Source organism: Panulirus ornatus, chromosome 27 (genome assembly GCF_036320965.1).
Source record: "Panulirus ornatus isolate Po-2019 chromosome 27, ASM3632096v1, whole genome shotgun sequence".
In the NCBI taxonomy this organism is placed as follows: domain Eukaryota; kingdom Metazoa; phylum Arthropoda; class Malacostraca; order Decapoda; family Palinuridae; genus Panulirus; species Panulirus ornatus.
Window position 1 is genome coordinate 18,931,095 of NC_092250.1, and position 21,344 is coordinate 18,952,438.

The 21,344-nt window shown below is 38.2% G+C and overlaps 1 protein-coding gene across 5 annotated transcripts in view; it reads left to right on the top strand.

Annotated features, from left to right (window-relative positions):
- Window positions 1–20,877, top strand: part of LOC139757629 (uncharacterized) — a 529,494-nt gene extending 508,617 nt beyond the window's left edge. For all 5 annotated transcript variants that reach the window (XM_071678288.1, XM_071678290.1, XM_071678292.1 and 2 more), the window contains 9 exons: window positions 179–392; window positions 1,806–2,001; window positions 4,368–4,498; window positions 7,757–7,924; window positions 9,815–10,005; window positions 10,307–10,459; window positions 12,390–12,515; window positions 16,108–16,287; window positions 19,284–20,877. In XM_071678288.1, coding sequence (XP_071534389.1) covers window positions 179–392; window positions 1,806–2,001; window positions 4,368–4,498; window positions 7,757–7,924; window positions 9,815–10,005; window positions 10,307–10,459; window positions 12,390–12,515; window positions 16,108–16,287; window positions 19,284–19,398 — 1,474 coding nt within the window. In that variant the 3' untranslated portion in view covers window positions 19,399–20,877. The remainder of the gene's footprint in view (window positions 1–178; window positions 393–1,805; window positions 2,002–4,367; window positions 4,499–7,756; window positions 7,925–9,814; window positions 10,006–10,306; window positions 10,460–12,389; window positions 12,516–16,107; window positions 16,288–19,283) is intronic.
- The last annotated feature ends 467 nt before the right edge of the window (window positions 20,878–21,344 follow it).

Genomic DNA, 21,344 nt, shown 5'->3' on the forward strand with positions numbered 1-21,344 from the left:
GAGTTTTGATTTCTTGACAGATTGATGTAAATTATATTGCACCATGACATTTATGATAGTCTTTTGCACTGTGTGAATAATTTTTTGATAAATTGTTGAAGTGCATATTACTCTGGAAAAACTAATGGAGCCAGTTAATCATGAGCATGACATCACTTGTGACTGTCGATTCATGCAGGTTAACAGCACTCATGGAACGATACTGCCCAAGTAATCGTAGTGGATGGAATTGGGAACTGCCAAAGTTTATGAGAAAAATGAAAACTCCTGATTATCGTGATCGTCAAGTTTTTGGTGTTCCTCTTCTCGTGATCACACAACGAACAGGTCAGCCCCTACCCCCAGGCATTCAGGCTGCCCTCCAATATCTCAGAGCTACCAGTTTAGATCAAGTAAGTACTTAAAAGGACTTACAGTTGCTAAGAAAAGATTATATCTTTATTACTGGTTTTTGTAAATAAGGTAGAAATTAAAAGTCATTTGCAAAAGTTATTGTGTTGTAGCAAACCTTTTTATTACTTTGACTGGATAAGGATAACAAGGTAATAGCACTTTGACTGGATAGGGATAACAGGTTATAGCAGTTCTTATGTCTTGGCCAGATGTAGTGTTGCACATAAGTGTAAGGCCAGAAAAGTTTGTATAGTGGTAGAAAATCACTTACTCGTGCTTCTTGATACACCACTAGATGACAGCACTTTGCCTCCATATTGTTGTATGTCAAAATTTTCTTGTGCTGTGCTAATGCTGAAATGAAAAACTTGCAAGTGCAATCTGTTAGGCTCCCACCTAATGTTCTTAATGAGTGCCTCTATCTAATGTTCCTACTTGCTACTACTATTTACTGCTCCAACCATTTTGCCTCTGTTCCTTCATTAGGAAAACTGAAAATGAGAGGGAAGGATTTCCAGCCCCCCGCTCCCTTCCCTTTTAGTTGCCTTCTACGACACGCAGGGAATACGCGGGAAGTATTCTTTCTCTCCTATCCCCAGGAACAGAGGAGGGGGCCAAGTTAGGATATTCCCTCAGTGGCTCAGTCGTCTGTTCTTAACGCTACCTTGCTAACACGGGAAATGGCAAACAGTATGAAAAAAAAAAACATTTTGCCATAAGACAAGGCTAGTGCTTAGTGCTCACCACAGAAAAATCTAGTTACAAAGAATGAGCTGCAAGAGTTAAGTGTTGTCAAAGGTTACATATGACAAGGAAAGTTTGTATGTTTGTGTACAGAATGCTAGTAGGCCTCATGTTAGTGAGGCAGAAAGAAAAGACAGGTACCTGTTTCAGAGGAGTGCAACTTCACAACCAGTACAGTGCTGGCTCACTAGATGTCACTAACCCTCCTGTAGTACTGGTAATATACCTCCCTGGTCATTGGCTGCCTACCAACTACTGCGTACAAGAGATGTAAATGTCATGGCAACAGTGTGCTTCCTATCATTTCATACATGAGTGGTTTTCAAATTATACAAGTTCATAATACCATATGGTTGGTCTCAACTTTCTTAACTCTCTCTTTTCAAAGCTAAGGAAAGGCTTCTTTACCTCCAAATCCTTTTTGTAAGCTATTTTCATTTACAATAAGTAGTTTGTCTTGAAACTTAGGAGCTCCCATTTACACTCATTTGCAATCATGTTAAGAGCCTATCTATTGATTTTGAGTATAATGTGTAGACTGAAATTATGAATTTGCAAGATATTAGAAATGTAGTCACTTAAAAGGTTTTTCTTTGAAACAAATGCACACATGATTTTGATTACTTACATGTTATGGGAATTTAACAGAATAGTTCTATCTCCTCCAGGTTGGTATATTCAGAAAACCTGGGGTTCGGTCTCGCATTCAAAAGCTACGAGAATTTCACGAGTCAGGGGATGATATCCAATATTCAGCATTTGGGACCTGTGACATTGCTGACATGGTCAAAACATACTTCAGGGAGTTGCCAGAAGTTTTGCTGACCAACAAACTGTCAGAGATGTTTATTGCAATCTTCCAATGTAAGTTTATTATTTTTTTTTTTTTTTTTTTTTTTTTACCAAACTAGAAAACATTTTTTTCTAAACCTATCTATCTATATTTGCTTTTGTTTTGATATGACAATAGCATGGGTAGAATCTTTTTCACATAATATGTTTACTTCATACTTTCATATTTCTTACCCATTTTACATCTGCACACACATTTCTTCACTTTCACCTGTTTATGTTTTAAAACTGATTGAGTGTCAAGGCAGCTTCCTGATCAGAAGTTGTGTCATTTTGGACATTGCTGCCACTGCTGTGTGCATGGGCATTCGGAACAGGAAAAATATAGTGTTCAAGAACTGTTGCATTGCATAGTAAACTAATATTCTGGCCAACGCTATTTCGTTAGGTGGAAGGTGGAGTGAAAAAGAGTTTAAGCAATCAGGGCTTGATCATACAGGAGGGTGAAAGGCGTGCAAGGAATAGAGTGAATTGGAACGATGTGGTATACTGGGGTCGACGTGCTGTCAGTGGATTGAACCAGGGCATGTGAAGCATCTGGGATAAACCATGGAAAGTTTTGTGGGGCTTGGATGTGGAAAGGGAGCCGTGGTTTCGGTGCATTACACATGACAGCTAGAGACAGAGTGTGAACGAATGTGGCCTTTGTTGTCTTTTCCTAGCGCTACCTCGCACGCACGCGGAGGGAGGGGGGTGCCATTTCATGTGTGGCAGGAATGGATGAAGGCAGCATGTATGAATATGTACATGTGTATATATGTATATGTCTGTGTATGTATATGTATGTATACGTTGAAATGTATATGTATGTATATGTGCGTGTGTGGGCATTTATGTATATACATGTGTATGTGGGTGGGTTGGGCCATTCTTTCATGTTTCCTTACACTACCTCGCTAATGCGGGAGACAGCGACCAAATATAATAAATGAATGAATACTATACTTGAAAAAAGCATGGAACATATATCGTAATCCTCTCATTTACCAATTCATACCCAGTAAATACGATGCAAAGGATCAGAAAACATTTTGAGATTGACTTCATTTAACAACTTAATGGAATGTCACAAAGATAACTAAATGATATTTTAACACCAGATTTGTATTCAGCCTGAAAAATACTTGTTATTTATTATATATTTATTTATTTTGCTTTGTCACTGTCTCCCGCGTTAGCAAGGTAGCGCAAGGAAACAGATGAAAGAATGGCCCAACCCACCCACATACACATGTATATACATACACGTCCACACACGCAAATATACATACCTATACATCTTAATGTATACATATATATACACACACAGACACATACATATATACACATGTACATAATTCATACTGCCTGTCTTTATTCATTCCCATCGCCACCCCGCCACACATGAAATAACAACCCCTTCCCCCCAGATGTGTGCGAGGTAGCGCTAGGAAAAGACAACAAAGGCCACTTTCGTTCACACTCAGTCTCTAGCTGAGAAAGATGTCATAAATCAGGGTATTTTTTAGCCCAAAAAACTTTTTGTTTCAAAATTGAACGATAAGATGTTCAAGCACTTCTACTTGAAATAATCATGAAAATATATCATAATGCTCTCAGTTACTGATACATAATCAGTAAATAAGATGCAAAGGAACAGAAATATTTTATAATTGACTTCATGTAATAGCTTAATCAAATGTCATTAAGAGGACTAAACATTATTTTAACACCAGATTTGTATTCAGCATTAAAAATACTTCGTGTAAGGAGTTTTTAAAAGATATCATATTTTCTGAGAAAAATACCAAATATTGAAGGTAATAGTTACAGTGGCGTATCTAGGGTATGGCAGGTGCCCTGGGTGCCTATGTTACAATTTTGATCAAATAAGTCTTTAAGAGTTTATATAAATTTAACTTTGGCCTAACTCTTCAATGGTTTATAATTACACTGTATATATTTTTATATACTTCCACAGTATGTGCACTTTTAATCAAGCCAGGGGTGCAATTTCAGTGCTTACCATAGGTGCTATTTCCCCTAGGTACGCCCCAGGTAGCACATCTCTCCTGTATACCACATCACTCCTATTTACACTTTTCCAAGCACTAAATAAATGTAATGAATTGATTCGGTCATTATATATGAATGATTTGAAGTAACTGGTAGCACTTTTTTCAGAATTAAAAAAAAAAAAAAAGAGGATGGCAGCCACATAAGATTAAACCTTGATCACAGAACTTTGACCACACCTAAAACCCTATTGTGGCTTTGACAGTTTCCCCCTTTTCAAAAATGTTTTGATGATAAGTATGTTAGTGAGCTGGAAGTTGATACTTTACATAATGTGGTAGCAGTTAATGCAGTCATAATATTCCTTTTTTGTTTCCAATAAGATCTGCCAGCTGAGCATCGGCTGGAAGCCCTGCAGTGTGCAGTCCTTTTGCTGCCAGATGAAAACAGAGAAGTCCTCATGGCACTTCTTACCTTCCTTGCTGATGTTGCAGCTAACTCGCATCTTAATCAGGTATGTTTTTTTCTTTTTTTTATACTTGATTGCTGTTTTCTGCTTTTGCGAGCTAGTGCCATGAACAGATGAAGAAAGGCCACATTCACTCACATCCGTTCTCAAGCTGTCATATATAAGTAATGTGGCAATTGAGTTTATAATTGGTGTATATGGCGTATTCAGTGTTGTGAATGGAAATGGTGAAGAGCTTGTGGATTTGTGTGCTGAAAAAAGTCTGATTATTGGGAATACCTGGTCTAAAAAGAGAGATATACATAAGTATACTCATGTGAATAGGAGAGATGATCAAAGGCATGATTAAACTATGTGTTAATTGATAGGTGTGTAAAAGAGACTCTTGGATGTTATTGTGCTGAAAGGGGCAGCTTGAGGGATGCCTGATCACTGTCTTGTAGAGGTGAAGGTGAAGATTTGAAGAGGTTTTCAAAAAAAGAAGAGATAATGTTGGGGAGAAGAAAGTGGTGAGAGTAAGTGAGCTTGGAAAGGAGACTTGTGTGAGGAAGTGCCTGGAGAGATTGAGTGCAGAATGGGAGAATGTAAGAGCAAATGACATGAGGGGAGTGGGTGAGGAATGGGGTGTATTTAGGGAAGCAGTGATGGCATATGCAAAAGATGTATGTGGCACGAGAAAGTTGAGAGGTGGGCAGATCAGAAAAGATAGTGAGTGTTGAGATGAAGAAGTAAAGTTGTTAGTGAAAGAGAAAAGAGAGGCATTTGGACAATACTTACAAGGAAGGATTGCAGATGACTTGGAGATGTATAAAAGAAAGTGGCAGGAGGTCAAGAGGAAATTGCAAGGGTTGAAGACAGCAAATAAGAGTTGGGGTGAGAGAGTATCATTAAACTTTAGGGAGAATAAAAAGATGTTTTGGAAGGAGGTAAATAAAATGCATAAGATGATAACAAATGGTGAAGGGGCAAGGGAGGAAGTCATAACAGGTAGTGATGAAGTGAGAAGCAGATGGAGTGAGTATTTTGAAGGTTTGTTAAATGTGTTTGATGATAAAGTTGCTGATGTAGGCTGTTTTGGTCTGGGTGGTGTGCAAAGTGAGAGGATCAGGGAGAATGGTTTGGTTAAGAGAGAAGGGGTAGTGAAAGCCTTGTGGAAGATGATATGCGGCAAGGCAGCGGGTTTCAGTGGCATTGCAGTTGAATTTAAGAAAGGGGGTGACTGTTGTTGTTGATTGGTTGGCAAGGATATTCATTGTATGTGGATCATGGTGAAGTGTCCGAGGATTGGCAGAATGCATGTATACAGGGTTCCCATGCCACAGGGAAAACGGGAAAAACCCGGGAATTTTATTTGAGGTGCTCCCGGCCAGGAAAACGCATAAAATTGAAAATGTCCAGGTAAAACCCTTGAAACGGAAGTTAGGAAAAGGTTACTTCCCCTGGGCCTCATTCGTCCCTCGCTTTCGTACCCTGAATATACTTTATTGCTACATTGCAGCTTTTTTGTGGGGCGAGTTGTATGGTACGAATCAAACTGAAATCGCGGTCTCGATAGCACTTGCTCACATCTGTTATGGAATAATGAAAGCAATGGTTAATAATGATCGTGATGGCCAATTTTTTTTAAAAATGTGCTTCGCATTTGCCAAGTCAACTCTTATTCGACTCAGATTGGGTTAAAGTCTTTTTTTCCCAATGCAATATCGTTAAATACAAATACGTTCAAAGATTGCGAAATTTTTATAAATATCGCACGTTTACTTTCAAAGCGTTTAGGTAGCACTGAATTGGAACCAAGAACTTTAACAAGAGAGAAACAATTTTCAGAGGAAGTTACGGATGAATGTTGCAAGGAAATAGCTTACGCTAAAATTATTGAATCTTTAAAAATTGAAAGGGCTTTTTATTTGAGTCCAAAACAAGTTGGTCATCTTGTGGCTGAAAAAGCATTGAAAGCCAGCCTCATACAGAAAGCTCTTGATAGTCCTGTCAATACAAGTCCAATCCTAAATCATTAGAACTAACATGATAACTAAGTTATAAATGTGTTCAATAGAACAAACACAAACCAATGATCAGTGTTATCCAGATGGTTTGTCCATTGAAGTCCATTTAAGATTAAGTGGGCTGAAAACCCCGTATAAAATATCCTGGAAAACATTTACAGATCCTGGAAATATCCTGGAAAAAGCCTTGAATTTTATGTCAATAAAAGAATGGGAACCCTGTGTATAGTGCCATTGTACAAAGGCAGAGGGGATAAAGGAGAGTATTCAAACTACAGAGGTATGCGTTTGTTGAGTATTCCTGGAAAATTGTATGGGAGGGTATTGATTGAGGGGGTGAAGGCATGTACGAGCATCAGATTGGGGAGGAGCAGTGTGGTTTTAGAAGTGGTAGAGGATGTGTGAATCAGGTGATTGATTTGAAGAATGTATATGAGAAATACTTAGAAAAGCAGATGGATTTGTATAGCATTTATGGATCTGGAGAAGGCATGTGATAGGGTTGATAGATATACTTTGTGGAAGGTCTTAAGAGTAAATGGTATGGGAGGTAAGCTGCTAAAAGCAGTGAGAAGTTTTTTATCAAGGGTGAAAGGCATGGGTATGAGCAGGAAGAGAGGAGAGTGGTTGGTTCCCAGTGAAGATGGGATGGTCTGCAGCTGGTGTGAGTGGTGTCCCCATGGTTGTTAATTTTTTATGGATGGGGTGGTTGGGGAGATAGATGCAAGAGAGGGGCTAGTATGTAGTCTCTTGGGGATGAGAGGGCCTGGGAAGTGTCAATTGGTGTTCAGTGATGATACAGCACTGATAGCTGAATCGAGTGAGAAACTGCAGAAGTTTCTCACTGGAATTGGTCACTAGAGCTGTATCATGTACATATTTTAGTGATTAGGGCCTGAACATGCAGGAGAGTGAAAGGCATGCATAGGATAAAGTGAATTTGAATGATGTGGTGCTTACCAGGGATCAGTATGTTATCGATGAATTGAACCAGGGCATGTAAAGTAGCCAGGGGGAATAATGAAAAGGTCTGTGGGGCCTGGTTGTAGATAGGGGGCTGTGATTATAATGCATAGTACATAACAGCTATTGGATGGATGTGAGCAAATGCAGCCTTTCTTCATCTGATCCTAGCACTACCTCACTAATGAAGGTGTGAATTGATGATGAAAGGATTGCAGATATTGTGAAATTTTGTGCCACCATCAGACTAATATGGGACGGTTCTTTGAATGTTTAAACTTTTTTTTTCCTAAAATCATGATGTAAAAACAAATATTTAAATTTCCTTTTCCAGATGAATGCAAGCAATTTGGCAGTGTGCTTAGCACCATCATTGTTCCACCTCAATGTAGGTGGGTCTGGGTCTAGCCCACTACGGCGGCGTGCAGGTGGCACCCCTGAGCAGCGAGACCTTCATGAAAATAAGGCAGCTCACCAGTGCCTGACCCTCATGATACAACAGGTATTACCTGATTGAATCTCATTGGCAAATAAAACTATGTACAGTGCAGGAAAGTGAGCAAATCTCAGGTATAGGGCTACTCTTACACGTGCATTTGCTCCTCTATAGAAGGCTTTCACATCCAGTAGTTGTCCTCCTATCCCATATATCCTTAACACATCCCATAAAGCATTACATTCAACTCTGCCATAAGCTTACTCTGGATCCATAAAAGCTGCATATAACTTCTTACCTTTCATTAGATTCATTTAGACGGTCATTTCCATGACAAAAATCTGATCCACACATCCCCTACCTTCTGCATTTAGTCACTTCTATCACTCTCGATCAACACTTATGTACACTTTTCCTGGTATATTTAACTGACTTTTTCCTCTATAATTGCTATAACTGTCACAGAGGTTAAGAATCCAGGATGTAAAAATGAGCTATTTGAGAGGAGAGTGTGGTATGATAAGATGGAATAAAGGAAGAAATGATGGGTTGTATGAGAGATGTGGCATGGCAGGGAATGAATTGTGGAGTGGTAGAGTGGGTGAAACATAATAATACTTTGAAGTGGTTTGGGCATGTGGAAAGAATGCAAGAGAGGACGTTTTCAAGGAGAGTGTATGATAGTACAATTAAATGGGTTGGCGTGAGAGGAAGACCTGTGATAAGTATATATTTTTTTCATTTGGAATATGTACGTATTTTCACTTTAACCGCACTGATCTATGATTTTCATACTTTTTCCACATTCACAAACTGCCTCGTTTGGGACCCCATGGTCTGTTGCTGTTTGTATCCTTTTGCATTCCTTTTGTGTATCAAGTGGTCAGGAGAAACCACGGATAGATCTGTGGGGCTTTGCTTTTGGTGCAGTGTTTATGACAGCTAAAAAAAAGAATTAAGAAAGTGAAACCATTCTTTAACTGTGTTCCAACAGTTTCTCGCTATGCAGGAAAAGGAGAACTGAAATAAGAAAAAATACATTAGTCAGTGTTTTAGGAAGGTGGAGATAAACACACAAAGTATATATTAATTTTTCCTTTAGGGACTTACAATATTTAGAATTTTAGAAATTATAAAAATTCATCATTATAACTGAATTTATTGTATACAATTCAGATGGAGGGAAATCGCCCACTTTGCTTTTCCTTTCTGTATACCCACTAAACAGCATAGGTCTTTTGAAGTAATAATCAGTAAGGATGACATTTCGAAGGCTGAAATGAGAACATACATGAAAAGAAGAGTGAGGTGTAGTAAAGGCTTTCATGAATGAAGGAATTTTATAAAGAAAATATAAAAGTTATGAGACTGATAAAGTTCTTATCTTTTTCGTTATGTTTGGATATAAAGTCTTAGTTTCGTTAGGGCTAGGTATGATCTGTATAATGTGACAGGAGAAAATTAGAAGAGGAAGGACATGTTGCATTGTTTGCATTGTACATGTGGTAAAGAAACTTATGCAAGATTGAAAGCAAGGTTGGATATGTTTGAAGAATGACTGGTTTAAGGCAGGAGAAAGTGTACTTCAGAGAGAAGATAGACAGATGCAGAGCTTAAACATTTGAAGGCTAAAGGTATTGCAGATGAGGATGCCAGTTCAGTGACTGATTGATAAGTGTGCAGAGCAGGCATTATGTATGCTCAGGCAGAAGTGTAATTTGCTTGGCAACATAGTGTGCAAGTTGAGTAATTGAAAGTGCTGTCTGTAGTAAAATGGAAGGCTATTCACTTCACACAAATTTGACATGGTTGAGGATGTGTGAGAGTTAAAATCTGTATGCACTTGATCTGTCCCGTACCAATTAAATAGCAATAGCGAAAAATAGATATTGAGGGACTTATTAATCTATTATTTTCAGTTATATTCAGAAATATAAATAGAAAATCCTTTCACAGGTCAGTCAAATCCAATGCGTCCCTTTGGAGATGTTGGCCAACTGCCGATTTACGTACCTGGAACAAAGCCAACCAGTGTGCCTTGAGGACTTAGGTGTAATTGGATCACCAGGGTCTGGTACCATGGATGGGGACTGGGCATCTTACATGAATGCATGCATCACATCTTTGTTAAAGGAAGCTCGAGACAAGTATGTAAATCTCTATATTCCCTGTAGATGGTATTGTTAGGCAACTAATACTGTTTGCTATTTCTCAGTGTGTAGAGAATGTAGAGAATATGTATTTGGTAAAAGGTTTGGAAATAATCTGTTTGATAGATGAAATGAGATATTTAATGTTCTTACATTGGCTTAATTACATAGGAAAAAATAAACTTGGAAGTATTATGTGGATGTTTCCCTACATGTTAGGGAAACCTGTAAAAATTTTTAAGAGATATAAAACTGCAAAAATTTTTAGATGTCTCCCTCATATTCAAATATCTTACAGATCTCGAGGCTGGGTTCATATGAATTGTGCTGATTCTCATGTAGAGATACTCTACCGGAAAGTTGGGGATGGTCACCCGTTACGTTTGTGGCGTGCAACCACAGAAGTAGAAGCCCCACCTTCAGAACTGTTGAATCGTGTCATTAGAGAGAGGTAAGTTCAGGCAGTTAGCCTTACTGTTATCCAGGTATACAGTGTAAAGGCCATCTGTGCACATAACCCTTTTGTATGTGACATATTTTGACCTCATCTTCCAAAAGAAGTTTTAAGTGCATTAGGCTAAGTGGCTATGTACAGCAGCAACAAAAAAAGGAATATTATGAAAGAAATTTTCTTCCTCATAGAAATACCTCACTTCAATTATATAAGGATAAAGAAAGAAAAGTTTACCTTAAATCAAGTATTTAAATTGTAAGAACACTTATTTACTTCTTAACATCTTCCAGAGTACAAGGAAATGTCATAAATGTTAGGTTTCATCCAACAGAGAGCAAGACATGCTGGAAAAAATGTATTATTGTCATTATAATCGCTGTTTCCCACATCAGCGAGGTAGCACCAGGAAACAGATGAAGAATGGCCCATCCACTCATATACACACATTCCTACAAGTCCACGGGGAAAATGAAACACGAAAAGTTCCCGAGTACACTTTCGTGTAATAATCACATCATCAGGGGAGACACGAGAGAAATATAAGTCAGTTGATATACATCGAAGAGACGAAGCTAGAACGCCATTTGGTAAACGTGATTGTCCAAAACATGTTTTGGACAATCCTTGCTCCCGTCCCCTTTAGTCGCCTTCTATGACACGTGAGGAATGCGTGGGAAGTATTCTTTCTCCCCTATCCCCAGGGATAAATGAGTGAGGAAAGATTGACCAAGAGGATATATGTGTCAGAGGTGGAGGGAACGAGGAGAAGTGGGAGACCAAATTGGAGGTGGAAGGAAGGAGTGAAAAAGGTTTTGAGCAATCGGGGTCTGAATATGCAGGAGGGTGAAGGGCGTGCAAGGAATAGAGTGAATTGGAACGATGTGGTATACTGGGGTCGATATGCTGTCAATGGATTGAACCAGGGCATGTCAAACATCTTGGGTAAACCATGGAAAGTTTTGTGGGGCCTGGACGTGGAAAGGGAGCTGTGATTTCGGTGCATTATACGTGACAGCTAGAGACTGAATGTGAATGAATGTGGCCTTTGTTGTCTTTTCCTAACGCTTCCTCGAGAGTGTGTGGGGAGAGGGGGTTGTCATTCTCATGTGGCAGGGTGGCGACGGGAATGAATAAAGACAGCAAGTATGAATTATGTACATGTGTATATACTTATGTGTCTGTGTATGTATATATATGTATACGTTGAAATGTATAGTTATATATATGTGAGTGTGTGAACGTGCATGTTATATACATTTGTATGTGGGTGGGTTGGGCCTTTCTTTCATCTGTTTCCTTGCGCTACCTCGCTAACGCGAGAGACAGCAACAAAGTAAAGTATAAAGATAAAAGATGAAATAAAAGAATGTCACACCTGACCTGGTTACACCTTTTTGAAGGCATTATCTTCTGTGGTGCATAAAGCACCCTCTACTATTACCTTCCATAAGTTCCTATAGCGAACCCCCCTTCTCTAGGTCCCCCAGTGTAAACTAATACTCACCCCCAATTGCACTTCTTACAAAAAAAACTTGTATTATTTTTTTTTTTTTTCTGCAAACATATCATCCTGTATTGAAAAATGAGACTAAGATGCTTGTGGATATAAGAACAGAATTACATTTCATGCATGTGTTCTTCCATTTGTAAACACAGGTGTATGTGCATGCATACTTTTGGAATGGAGTTCAGTAAAAGGAAAGTAATGAATTAAAGTTATTCCATAACTTGCTATTTCTTAGTCTGAACAATAAATTACTGTGCCCAACTTGTAGATTAAAAAGGGTGCCCAGTAACTTATCATTTTTAGAGTTCAACGATAAACTACATTACTAGACTCAGAGATTAAAAGAGTACATTACTTGCAGAAATGATAAGTCCATTCAAGTAGGGTATATATATGATAGATACTTTTTTTTTTTTTCAGGCACTTATGGGATGATTCCTTGTTAAAATGGAGAGTAGTTAACCGTTTGGATCGCGAGGCTGAAGTTTTCCAGTACATGTGCAATTCCATGCCCCCACGACCTCCTGTAGACTATTGTGTCTTAAGGTATAGTTTCCTCGTTGAATCATAATGTTTAGTAGGTGTGTTTTCATCATACTATTTGTTAGAAAGTCATTTACTAATTGCATTTGTGGATCAGTGTTACGATTCTTGCTTATGTGCCGTTAAATTGTAACATCGTAGATACACCCTAGATTTTGCAGATGTACTTTATGATTATTGTTTGTGGTAATGGGAAAAAGATGTACACACTTGAGGCCCCACCTATCATTTCTGAAAAGCAGTTTTTCAGACTTTTCAGAGATCAAAGCACATATATCCTGTTAGCTAGACATAACCTTTTTCCTGTGTTGCTGTGGGAGGTTTTTGTGCATCTCTTCATAATTTTGTTCATTATTCCCAGAGGGGCGTTGGTTCTTGAGTCAGCAAATTGTACTGTATCAGCACCTGCAACCCCATGTAGGAATACTATTATCATTATTATTGTAAGGGCAACTATGGGTATGTGTGATGATATTGCAGTTCTGGCAATGCTATAAGCCCTTTCGAGTACCTACAGAGAGATTTTGCCATAGTAGCAGATCTAGCATGTATCATCATTCTTAAGATTTTGTATGTTAAAGAATGATGGTTCTTGCAACAACCTCTCTTTTTCCCATTATTTTTAGTGCTTGTTGTATAATGCTTTTTTTTTTTTTTTTTTCAGCAGCTACTCCCCCGGTGTAAATATCTATTCCAGGTTCCTTTGATATTGTCTTTAACATTAGTTTAATCTTTTGAACGTTCAACATCTCTGCTGGAATGATTAAGAGTTTATCATTTAAGAAATGACAGGGTTGATAAGAAGAGTATGGTTTGGTTGAGAGACTTAATAAGGATTTGCTGAAATGGATTGACATATGGAGGCAGATAAGGAAGGAGACAGACTAAAAGGGTATATGTCCCAGGAGACTGACTAAAAGGGTATATGTCTCAGATATGGAGAGAATGAGAAGGGGAGAAACAAGATAACAAGGAAGAATGGAGTGAAAGATGGTTTGATTTATTGGGACCTCAGCATGCAGGAGGTGTGGGGTGTGAATGGGTTAGATTGAATTGGAGCAGTCTTTCATATAGGGAGTGATGGACTGATAGTGAGCTGAACTATAGCAGGTAAAGCATTTGGGGAAAAGTATTGGAAAACCCATGTTTCCTGGTGATGAATAGGGTTCCTTGGCTTTGATGCATCATACACAACAGCTTGAGAGGGAGTGTGAGTAAATGAGGTTTCTTCATTTATTTCTTGCACTACCTTGCTGACATGAGAAATGGTGAACAAGCATTTTTGCTCTTTTCTGCTTAGCAAGGTACAGCAAGCAATACATGAAGAAATTATTTCATTAGCTCAGATTCACTCTTTAGCTGTCATGTATATTGCAACAAAACTAGAGCCTTCAATCCACAACCATGCACCACAGACCTTTCCATGGTTCCCCACTACCACTATCTATACCCTGGTTTCTCATACTCATTCGTGTTTTCCTTATTACCAAAAGTAGCCCCAGGAACATATTCATTCTCTGTCATGTGCAATGCTCAAAATCACAGCCCATTGACTTTTTCATGGTTTCCCCAGGTTGCCATGGTTCAGTCCATTGACAGCACATTAAGCCACTTATACCACATCGCTCCAGTGAATTCTTTTCACCCATTTGCTTGTTAAGGCCACAACCACTCAAGATCTGTTTGATTCCATCCTTCCATCTCTAGTTTGGTCTACTTCTTCTTGTACCCTCCACTTCTGATATGTATATTCTCTCTGTCAACCTCTCCTCACTCTTTTTCCCTATGTCCAAATCATTTCAGCACACCCTCTTCAGCTCTCTCAACCATACTCTTCTTATTTACACACTCTATCATTATGAACTCAACCCTCCCATCTATCTATCTGTATCTCTGATGCCTGTTCCAATTGGAACTCCCTCAAGGAGATGGCCATGGCAGTAGACTCTCCATGATAAGGGACATCTAGCAATAAACCCTCCTCACACCACATATTGTCAACTAACATTTCATTTCCAATGCATCCACCCTCTTCTGTATATTTTCATCTGTAACCAATGCCTTGCATCCATACATCATGGAACGGTGTATGCGAGAGAAGTATGTAAGACAGGGCTAAGGGGAGACTTTTTCCATGGACACCCCATTGATGGGAGTTCCCAGAAGGAATGAGCGTCAGAGATATAGATGGATAGATAGAAAGCTGACCAGGGTATGCTGAAATGGTTTTTACGCAAGAGGATGAGCAAAGTACGATGAAGACAGTCTACATAGCAAACGTGAAACAGAGACAGGGGAGAGTGGAGACTAAATAGATGTAAGGCTGGAGTGAATAATGCTTTTGGATATGAATGTCCCAGTATTCTGGAGGGTTAGAGATGTACATGGGATTGAACGAATTGGATTATGTGTTATAGGGTAGCTGACATGCTGTCCACGGGATTGACCAGAGCACATGAAGCACTCAAACCAAAGAATGATCTGTAGGGCTTGGTTGTAGATTGTAGGCTCTAGTTCCAGTACATAATACATGACAGCTAAAGTAGATGTGTGAAAGTAAGTCAGTTTTTCATTTATTACTGATGCTACCATGATAAGGTGGGAGAAGCAATTAGATACAGAAAAATTAATCTTACAACCCCTTTTTATAGGACTCCTGCAGTGTTCAGGCTGTGCTCTACATGGGAACAGGGTAAACTGAGCTCCTCTAAGGCAAGAAGGACCTTGACATTGTTGTACTCTTTTCAGTCTGATGACATTGATACAGCTTTGTCATAGGTGACTTCTAATATGTTGACAACTCATCTCTGCATTCCTCCACAACCTTTAGATCTCTCTCTCTTGATCTGCACTTTTTCGTGACACAATTTCCTCAGTAAACTTGTATGGGATATCTCGGTTGGGTAGACAAAATCTGGTCAAGTTCAGTGTCTCCAAGATCCAGTTTCTGCTGATCTCGCTATTGAAAATTCCATTCAACTTTCCTGTCTCCTTTGATGGATCTGTAATTTATCCTCTTAGAATCTGGGAGCACTGTTTAGATGTCAAAGTTTCCGCCTGTCCAAACAGTTGTACTCTTTATACAAAGGATTGATCGATGCTTTTATATAGTTGAAACCGACACAACTTAACTTTTGACCCACTAACTCTACACCACAGTGTTGGTTCACTTGTAATACTCTACAAGTTACTGCATCGCATTTATTACTTTGTGGTTGGGGTGTTTTAATAACTTTCTTTCCCAACACCTTAAAGCATTTTAGCACTATACCCTCAAGTCTTTCCCACTTACCTCAAAGCATTGGAACTCTATCCCCTCAAGTCTTTCCACTAAGTGTTCCTTAGCATTTTTTAAATGACAGGTTTTTCACTGCCTAAAAATTAGTAAATACTTTTTCTCATCTTATTTCTCCCATTCATTAACCTCTTTATATTTCAACTAAGGCCCAACCCTGGTGTGGACTTATGTCCATGACTGGAGCCTCCAACTATAAAAAAAAAAAAAATGTATTTCAAAGCCAACGTAGCCCCATGCCCTTCCTCTGACATTTTCAAATTCATCTACATTTAACCAAATTCTTACCTTTTCCATCAGATGTTGGCGAAGTAACTTAGCAAGAGGAAGTTGTGTGGTTGTGGAAACCTCTGTAGAACATGGAGATGCCCCAGTCCTGGTTGGTGGTGTTAGGGGCATAGTGCTAGCTTCCCGGTACCTCATTCAGCCTTGTGGCTCTGGGAAATCTAGGATTACACACATATCACGACTTGACATGAGGTATGTAGTCTTTAAGGTCATCATATGTGTTGGAATGGTGTTGGAAATAGTTTACATACACATGTCCATTTAAGTGCAGTGCTGTATATTGTCACTGATTCTGCCCCAAATTCCTTGGGGGTTGATCTGTTACATACAGCTCATGTTTTATTCATAACCATCCTCAAGCTGTTTCTAGTTTAACTAAAACCTGAATTTCCACACTTGTAAATGCATCAACATTTTACAGACAAAGCTGATTTGTCAAGTAACACTTTATGCTCAAAGCTGATTTGTCAAGTCACTCCCCCATACCAAACAGCATGTTGCTGTAAAGTCATTTCCTGAGCAACATTACATGAAATATTTGTGACCCTGATAAATTCTGTCTGCAGCCATTTCTTGTAACTTCCAAAATACTATATATCTTGACCATCTTTTCACATGCCATATATTATTATCCTAAAATACTTTCATCCATGCCCCTTTCTGATGATTTCTCCATATCACATACCTTTCTTTATGTCGTTATTCTTTAGTAGTTCTAGTTTCATTTTTTTTCTGACCTGTGTAAACATGGGTGTCACATTTATTCATGAGAATTACGGGATAGATTCCTTCATGCAAGCCACTTGCACACATAAATTTCTTTCTTTTCTTCATTCATTGAACCTGTAATTTTTTCTTTCTTTACCTGTTATTTTCAGTACTATCTCAGGTGAAATTGTCTCAGAAGATACCAAATCTCATGCACAGAATCCAGTTTTTCACCATTCAGACATGCATTTCTTTCACAGACTAAATTTTTACTTGCTTTTATTTTCAAACTCCTCCCTCTACATGCATCATTAAAGAAATCCACAAAATGCCCTCTTCTTTGATTCAGCTAACAGATCTGCATCATCTGCAGTCCAATAATTGTGGTAACTAACATATTCATCCACCATGGTTTTGCTTTACTAACTTTCACTAAATATAATGCCCCATCCATGAAAACATTAAACAACCATGGTCACTCAACAAAATCTCGTCACAAGCACATGTATTTCAGAAGTACAATCTATCTATCTATCTATATATATATGTCTGACACTTATTTCCAACTGCTACTCCCTAAAGGGTGTGGCCATGGCAATAGTCTCCATAAGAGTGAACTGTTAATGCCATATGCTCACATGTTTAATTTTCATTGTAAAAGCCTTTTAACAGCATCGATGAAGAACTAATTACTTATGTACTGATGGTTTTATGGGTAACCCACAGGAAAATGGTGACATGAAATCATGAGAAATCACATTTGTGGCAAATTCATAGGTAATTTGTTCAATCCAGTTTACAGGTATTTTTATGGACTTTAAAACCTTATTTCCAGGTTGGAAAGGTAACAGTGTACTAATATACTGTGGATATGGTCTTAGACTAGAGCTATTTTAGCTGAAAATCGAAATATTATTTTGCAATTGCTACATCTACATTTTTAGTAAGATCAATAATATAATGCTATTGTTTATTACAGTAAAATCACGTGTGATTTTGTCAAGTCACTTTTATGATTTTTGTTTTTGCACATGACCCCCTTTTACTGGGTCTTCTTTAGCTCATAAGAAACCATGTTTACTGAATGGGACTGAAGGTGAAGCAGTACAGTGGTACATTATCTTTTTAGGTTTAGGGTAATACAGTTCAGTATCTTCATTGTGGAATGGGACAAGAAACATTTTGATATGTTTTATCAATGTTCATGTTATGAGAAACGTATAATCTGTAAATGCTAAGGGAGTATCGTTCCTGATGGGAGTATGCATGACAGAGTCAGTTTTACAACTTGTTGTGAGACAGTTGTTTGGTGCTTGTCAAGACATTACACCATGAAAATGCTTTATGAGTTTTGTGTTTATTGGGAAGTTTGACACACATCTCAGCTACTGTGATTTTTTTCCTTCTCATATTTCTAGGCTACTGTGATTTTTTTCCTTCTCATTCATATTTCTATTCTTTATCCATTAGCCAAAAAAAGTAGCCATGGGAACATCTCTTTCTCATACACAAGCTTTAAATTTACCCCTGATAGAAATTAATGTTTCAATTAGCTTTCCTCTCCAACCATACATTTATAAGACTTCCACAAAGCAACTTTATTGAGGCTCTCATATGCTTTCTCAAAATCCATAAATGACGTATACAAATACTTTTATATATTTTTATTTATTTTATTAGCTTTGTCGCTGTCTACCGCGTTAGCAAGGTAGCACAAGGAAACAGACAAAAGAAATGGCCCAACCCACCCACATACACATGTATATACATACACGTCCACACATGCAAATATACATACCTATACATCTCAATGTACACATATATATACACACACAGACATATACATAATACACATGTGCATAATTCATACTGTCTGCCTTTATTTATTCCTATTGCCACCCCGCCACACATGGAATAACAACCCCCTCCCCCCCCTCATGTGTGTGAGGTAGCGCTAGGAAAAGACAACAAAGGCCCCATTCGTTCACACTCGGTCTCTAACTGTCATGTAATAATGCACCAAAACCACAGCCACTTACAAAACAAAGCAGACATCCTCTGCCCCTCCTGAAACCATATTGTTGCTCTCCAGTCTAATACTCTGCTCGCGCCTTCACTCTCAATCACTTTTCTCCAATGCAACTTACCATTGTACATTGAACAAACTTACACCTCTGGTTCAAACACACCTTTTTCCCCCTTGCCTTTAAACAATATGCCTGATGTCTGTTCCCAGTGTGAACTCTCAAAGGGAAAGCTACAGCATAAACTGACTTAGAATACTGCCTGTTCCAAAATTGAACTGAAGAATCTCAAGTAAATATATATGGGGGGGGGGGGGGGACATTAAATTTTTTTTGATTGAATGCATTTTTTTTTTTTCACATACTTCACTACCATTTCCCGCTTTAGCACCTGTATATTAAATGATAAAGGGTATACACATCACAATTTAAGCATTTTATACTTTCTGTTTTCAGGGGTAGAACACCAGAGTGGTACAACAAAGTTTATGGTCATTCCACTGCCATACACTTGACACGCATTCGAGAGAGCTTTCAGCATCATGCTGTTGGACCAGAGAGCAAAGTTTAAAGACTCCTAGCAAGGAATTAACTTCGGAGATTCCTGTGTAAGTTTCATTTCTCCTCTACTGCTAAATGCCTGTGAGATACCTGAGTTCAGATGAGTCTAGAGAACTTTACAAAGCAGTAAAGGTGGACTGTTAAAAGTGATAATACCAGAGCTTCCATGTGTTCAGAAAAGTTATTGAAGAAACAAACTTTGTATTTTGTGTTTCATATCGACTAGAAAATATATTGTGGTGGGAGCGAATAAGATTATCCAGGATCAATGTGGACCACAGTGTACATTCCTGTGTTATGTGGAGCATGGCAGGATTTTTAGATGTATGTTTGTATCCCTATAGATATGAGACGTGTATATAATATAATCTAGCCGAGATTGAGACAATGTATAATACACCAGATTGGCTTTGTGTACCAACTTTGTACCAAAGTGCTGCTTCATTTGACAATCATAGGCTAAGTCATCAGAGAATGAAATCATTGTAGGCATATATTATCTCTTGAACAATATTGATCCACAAACAAAAGTATGAAATGTTTACCACTACTCATCCAATTTTAATTTATTGTTACCAGTCACTGTTGTTCATGGAAATTCAATTTATGCCAAAGTTCCTCATTCTCTGTGATTTATGCATCATATCAAGCTGCCTTGACTTGTGAAGCTTCTGTGATGAATTTCAGATTATCAGATGGGCTGTTCGTGTGTGTCCAGAGATATATAATTGTGTATTTCATATGCATACCATGAATATTTTTATATACTACTCGTGTGAAAGATATGAAAGCAGAAAGTCCATTTCACTTCAGTTACAAAACTCTCCAGAAAGGCAATGGTGCTCTCACTACAATTTCCAAGCTTAATGCTCTCATATTATAATTCTAAACTCTCAAGTTGCCTCAAAATTCATTCCTAGTCTTAATGAGGCTTTATTATGAAGCCTAGCTACCCCTGACATGTTATTTTTTAGAAAAAGAACATTACCATTATTTGTAAATGATGAGGTTTTGGGAACATATCAACCAAAAATGAAGCCAAGAGCATCTAAAGCTTTAACATTGATAAGGTTTGTTGCAAAATTCTATTTAATACCTATGGTTATTCTTGAAGTTTATCATATAAGAACTGCAAGAAATGGAAATATAAATTATAAAAGAATAATATTTATACTCAATGATGCTTTTGGCATGGACGTCTGAAGCTCACATTCCTAGTCTTTACAGGTTTTATCATTTTGTATATTGTAAGTAACTTTTCATAATGCAAGACATACATTTTATATATACAGTTACCTCTTAATACAGTAACCTGTTATAATGTATTGCCACTGTCAGTTTTGTATTTTATTATTCTCTGTACACCTGTAAATGTTAATGTCATATGACAGGCACTTCATGTGTATACACAAACACAGTCTGTAGGATAGGCACATAATCCAACTCATGTTGTACCTCTTGGTGCTGAATACATATATATATCAGTAAATGTGTTTGAAATATTTACCCAAAACTTTGAGTCTACATAGTATAAAAATGTGGAAAGGGAGCTGTGGTTTCGGTGCATTATTACATGACAGTTAGAGACTGAGTGTGAACAAATGTGGCCTTTGTTGTCTTTTCCTAGCGCTACCTAGCACACATGAGGGGGGGAGGGTGTTGTTATTCCATGTGTGGCGAGGTGGCGATGGGAATGAATAAAGGCAGACAGTATGAATTATGTACATGGGTATATATGTATATGTCTGTGTGTGTATATATATGTATACATTGAGATGTATAGGTATATGTGCTGTGTGTGGACGTGTATGTATAAACATGTGTATGTGGGTGGGTTGGGCCATTTCTTTTGTCTGTTTCCTTGCGCTACCTCGCAAACGCAGGAGACAGCGACAAAGCAAAAAAAAAAAAATATATCTCATAATGCCCTCCCAAGCTGACAGGTACCCACCCAAT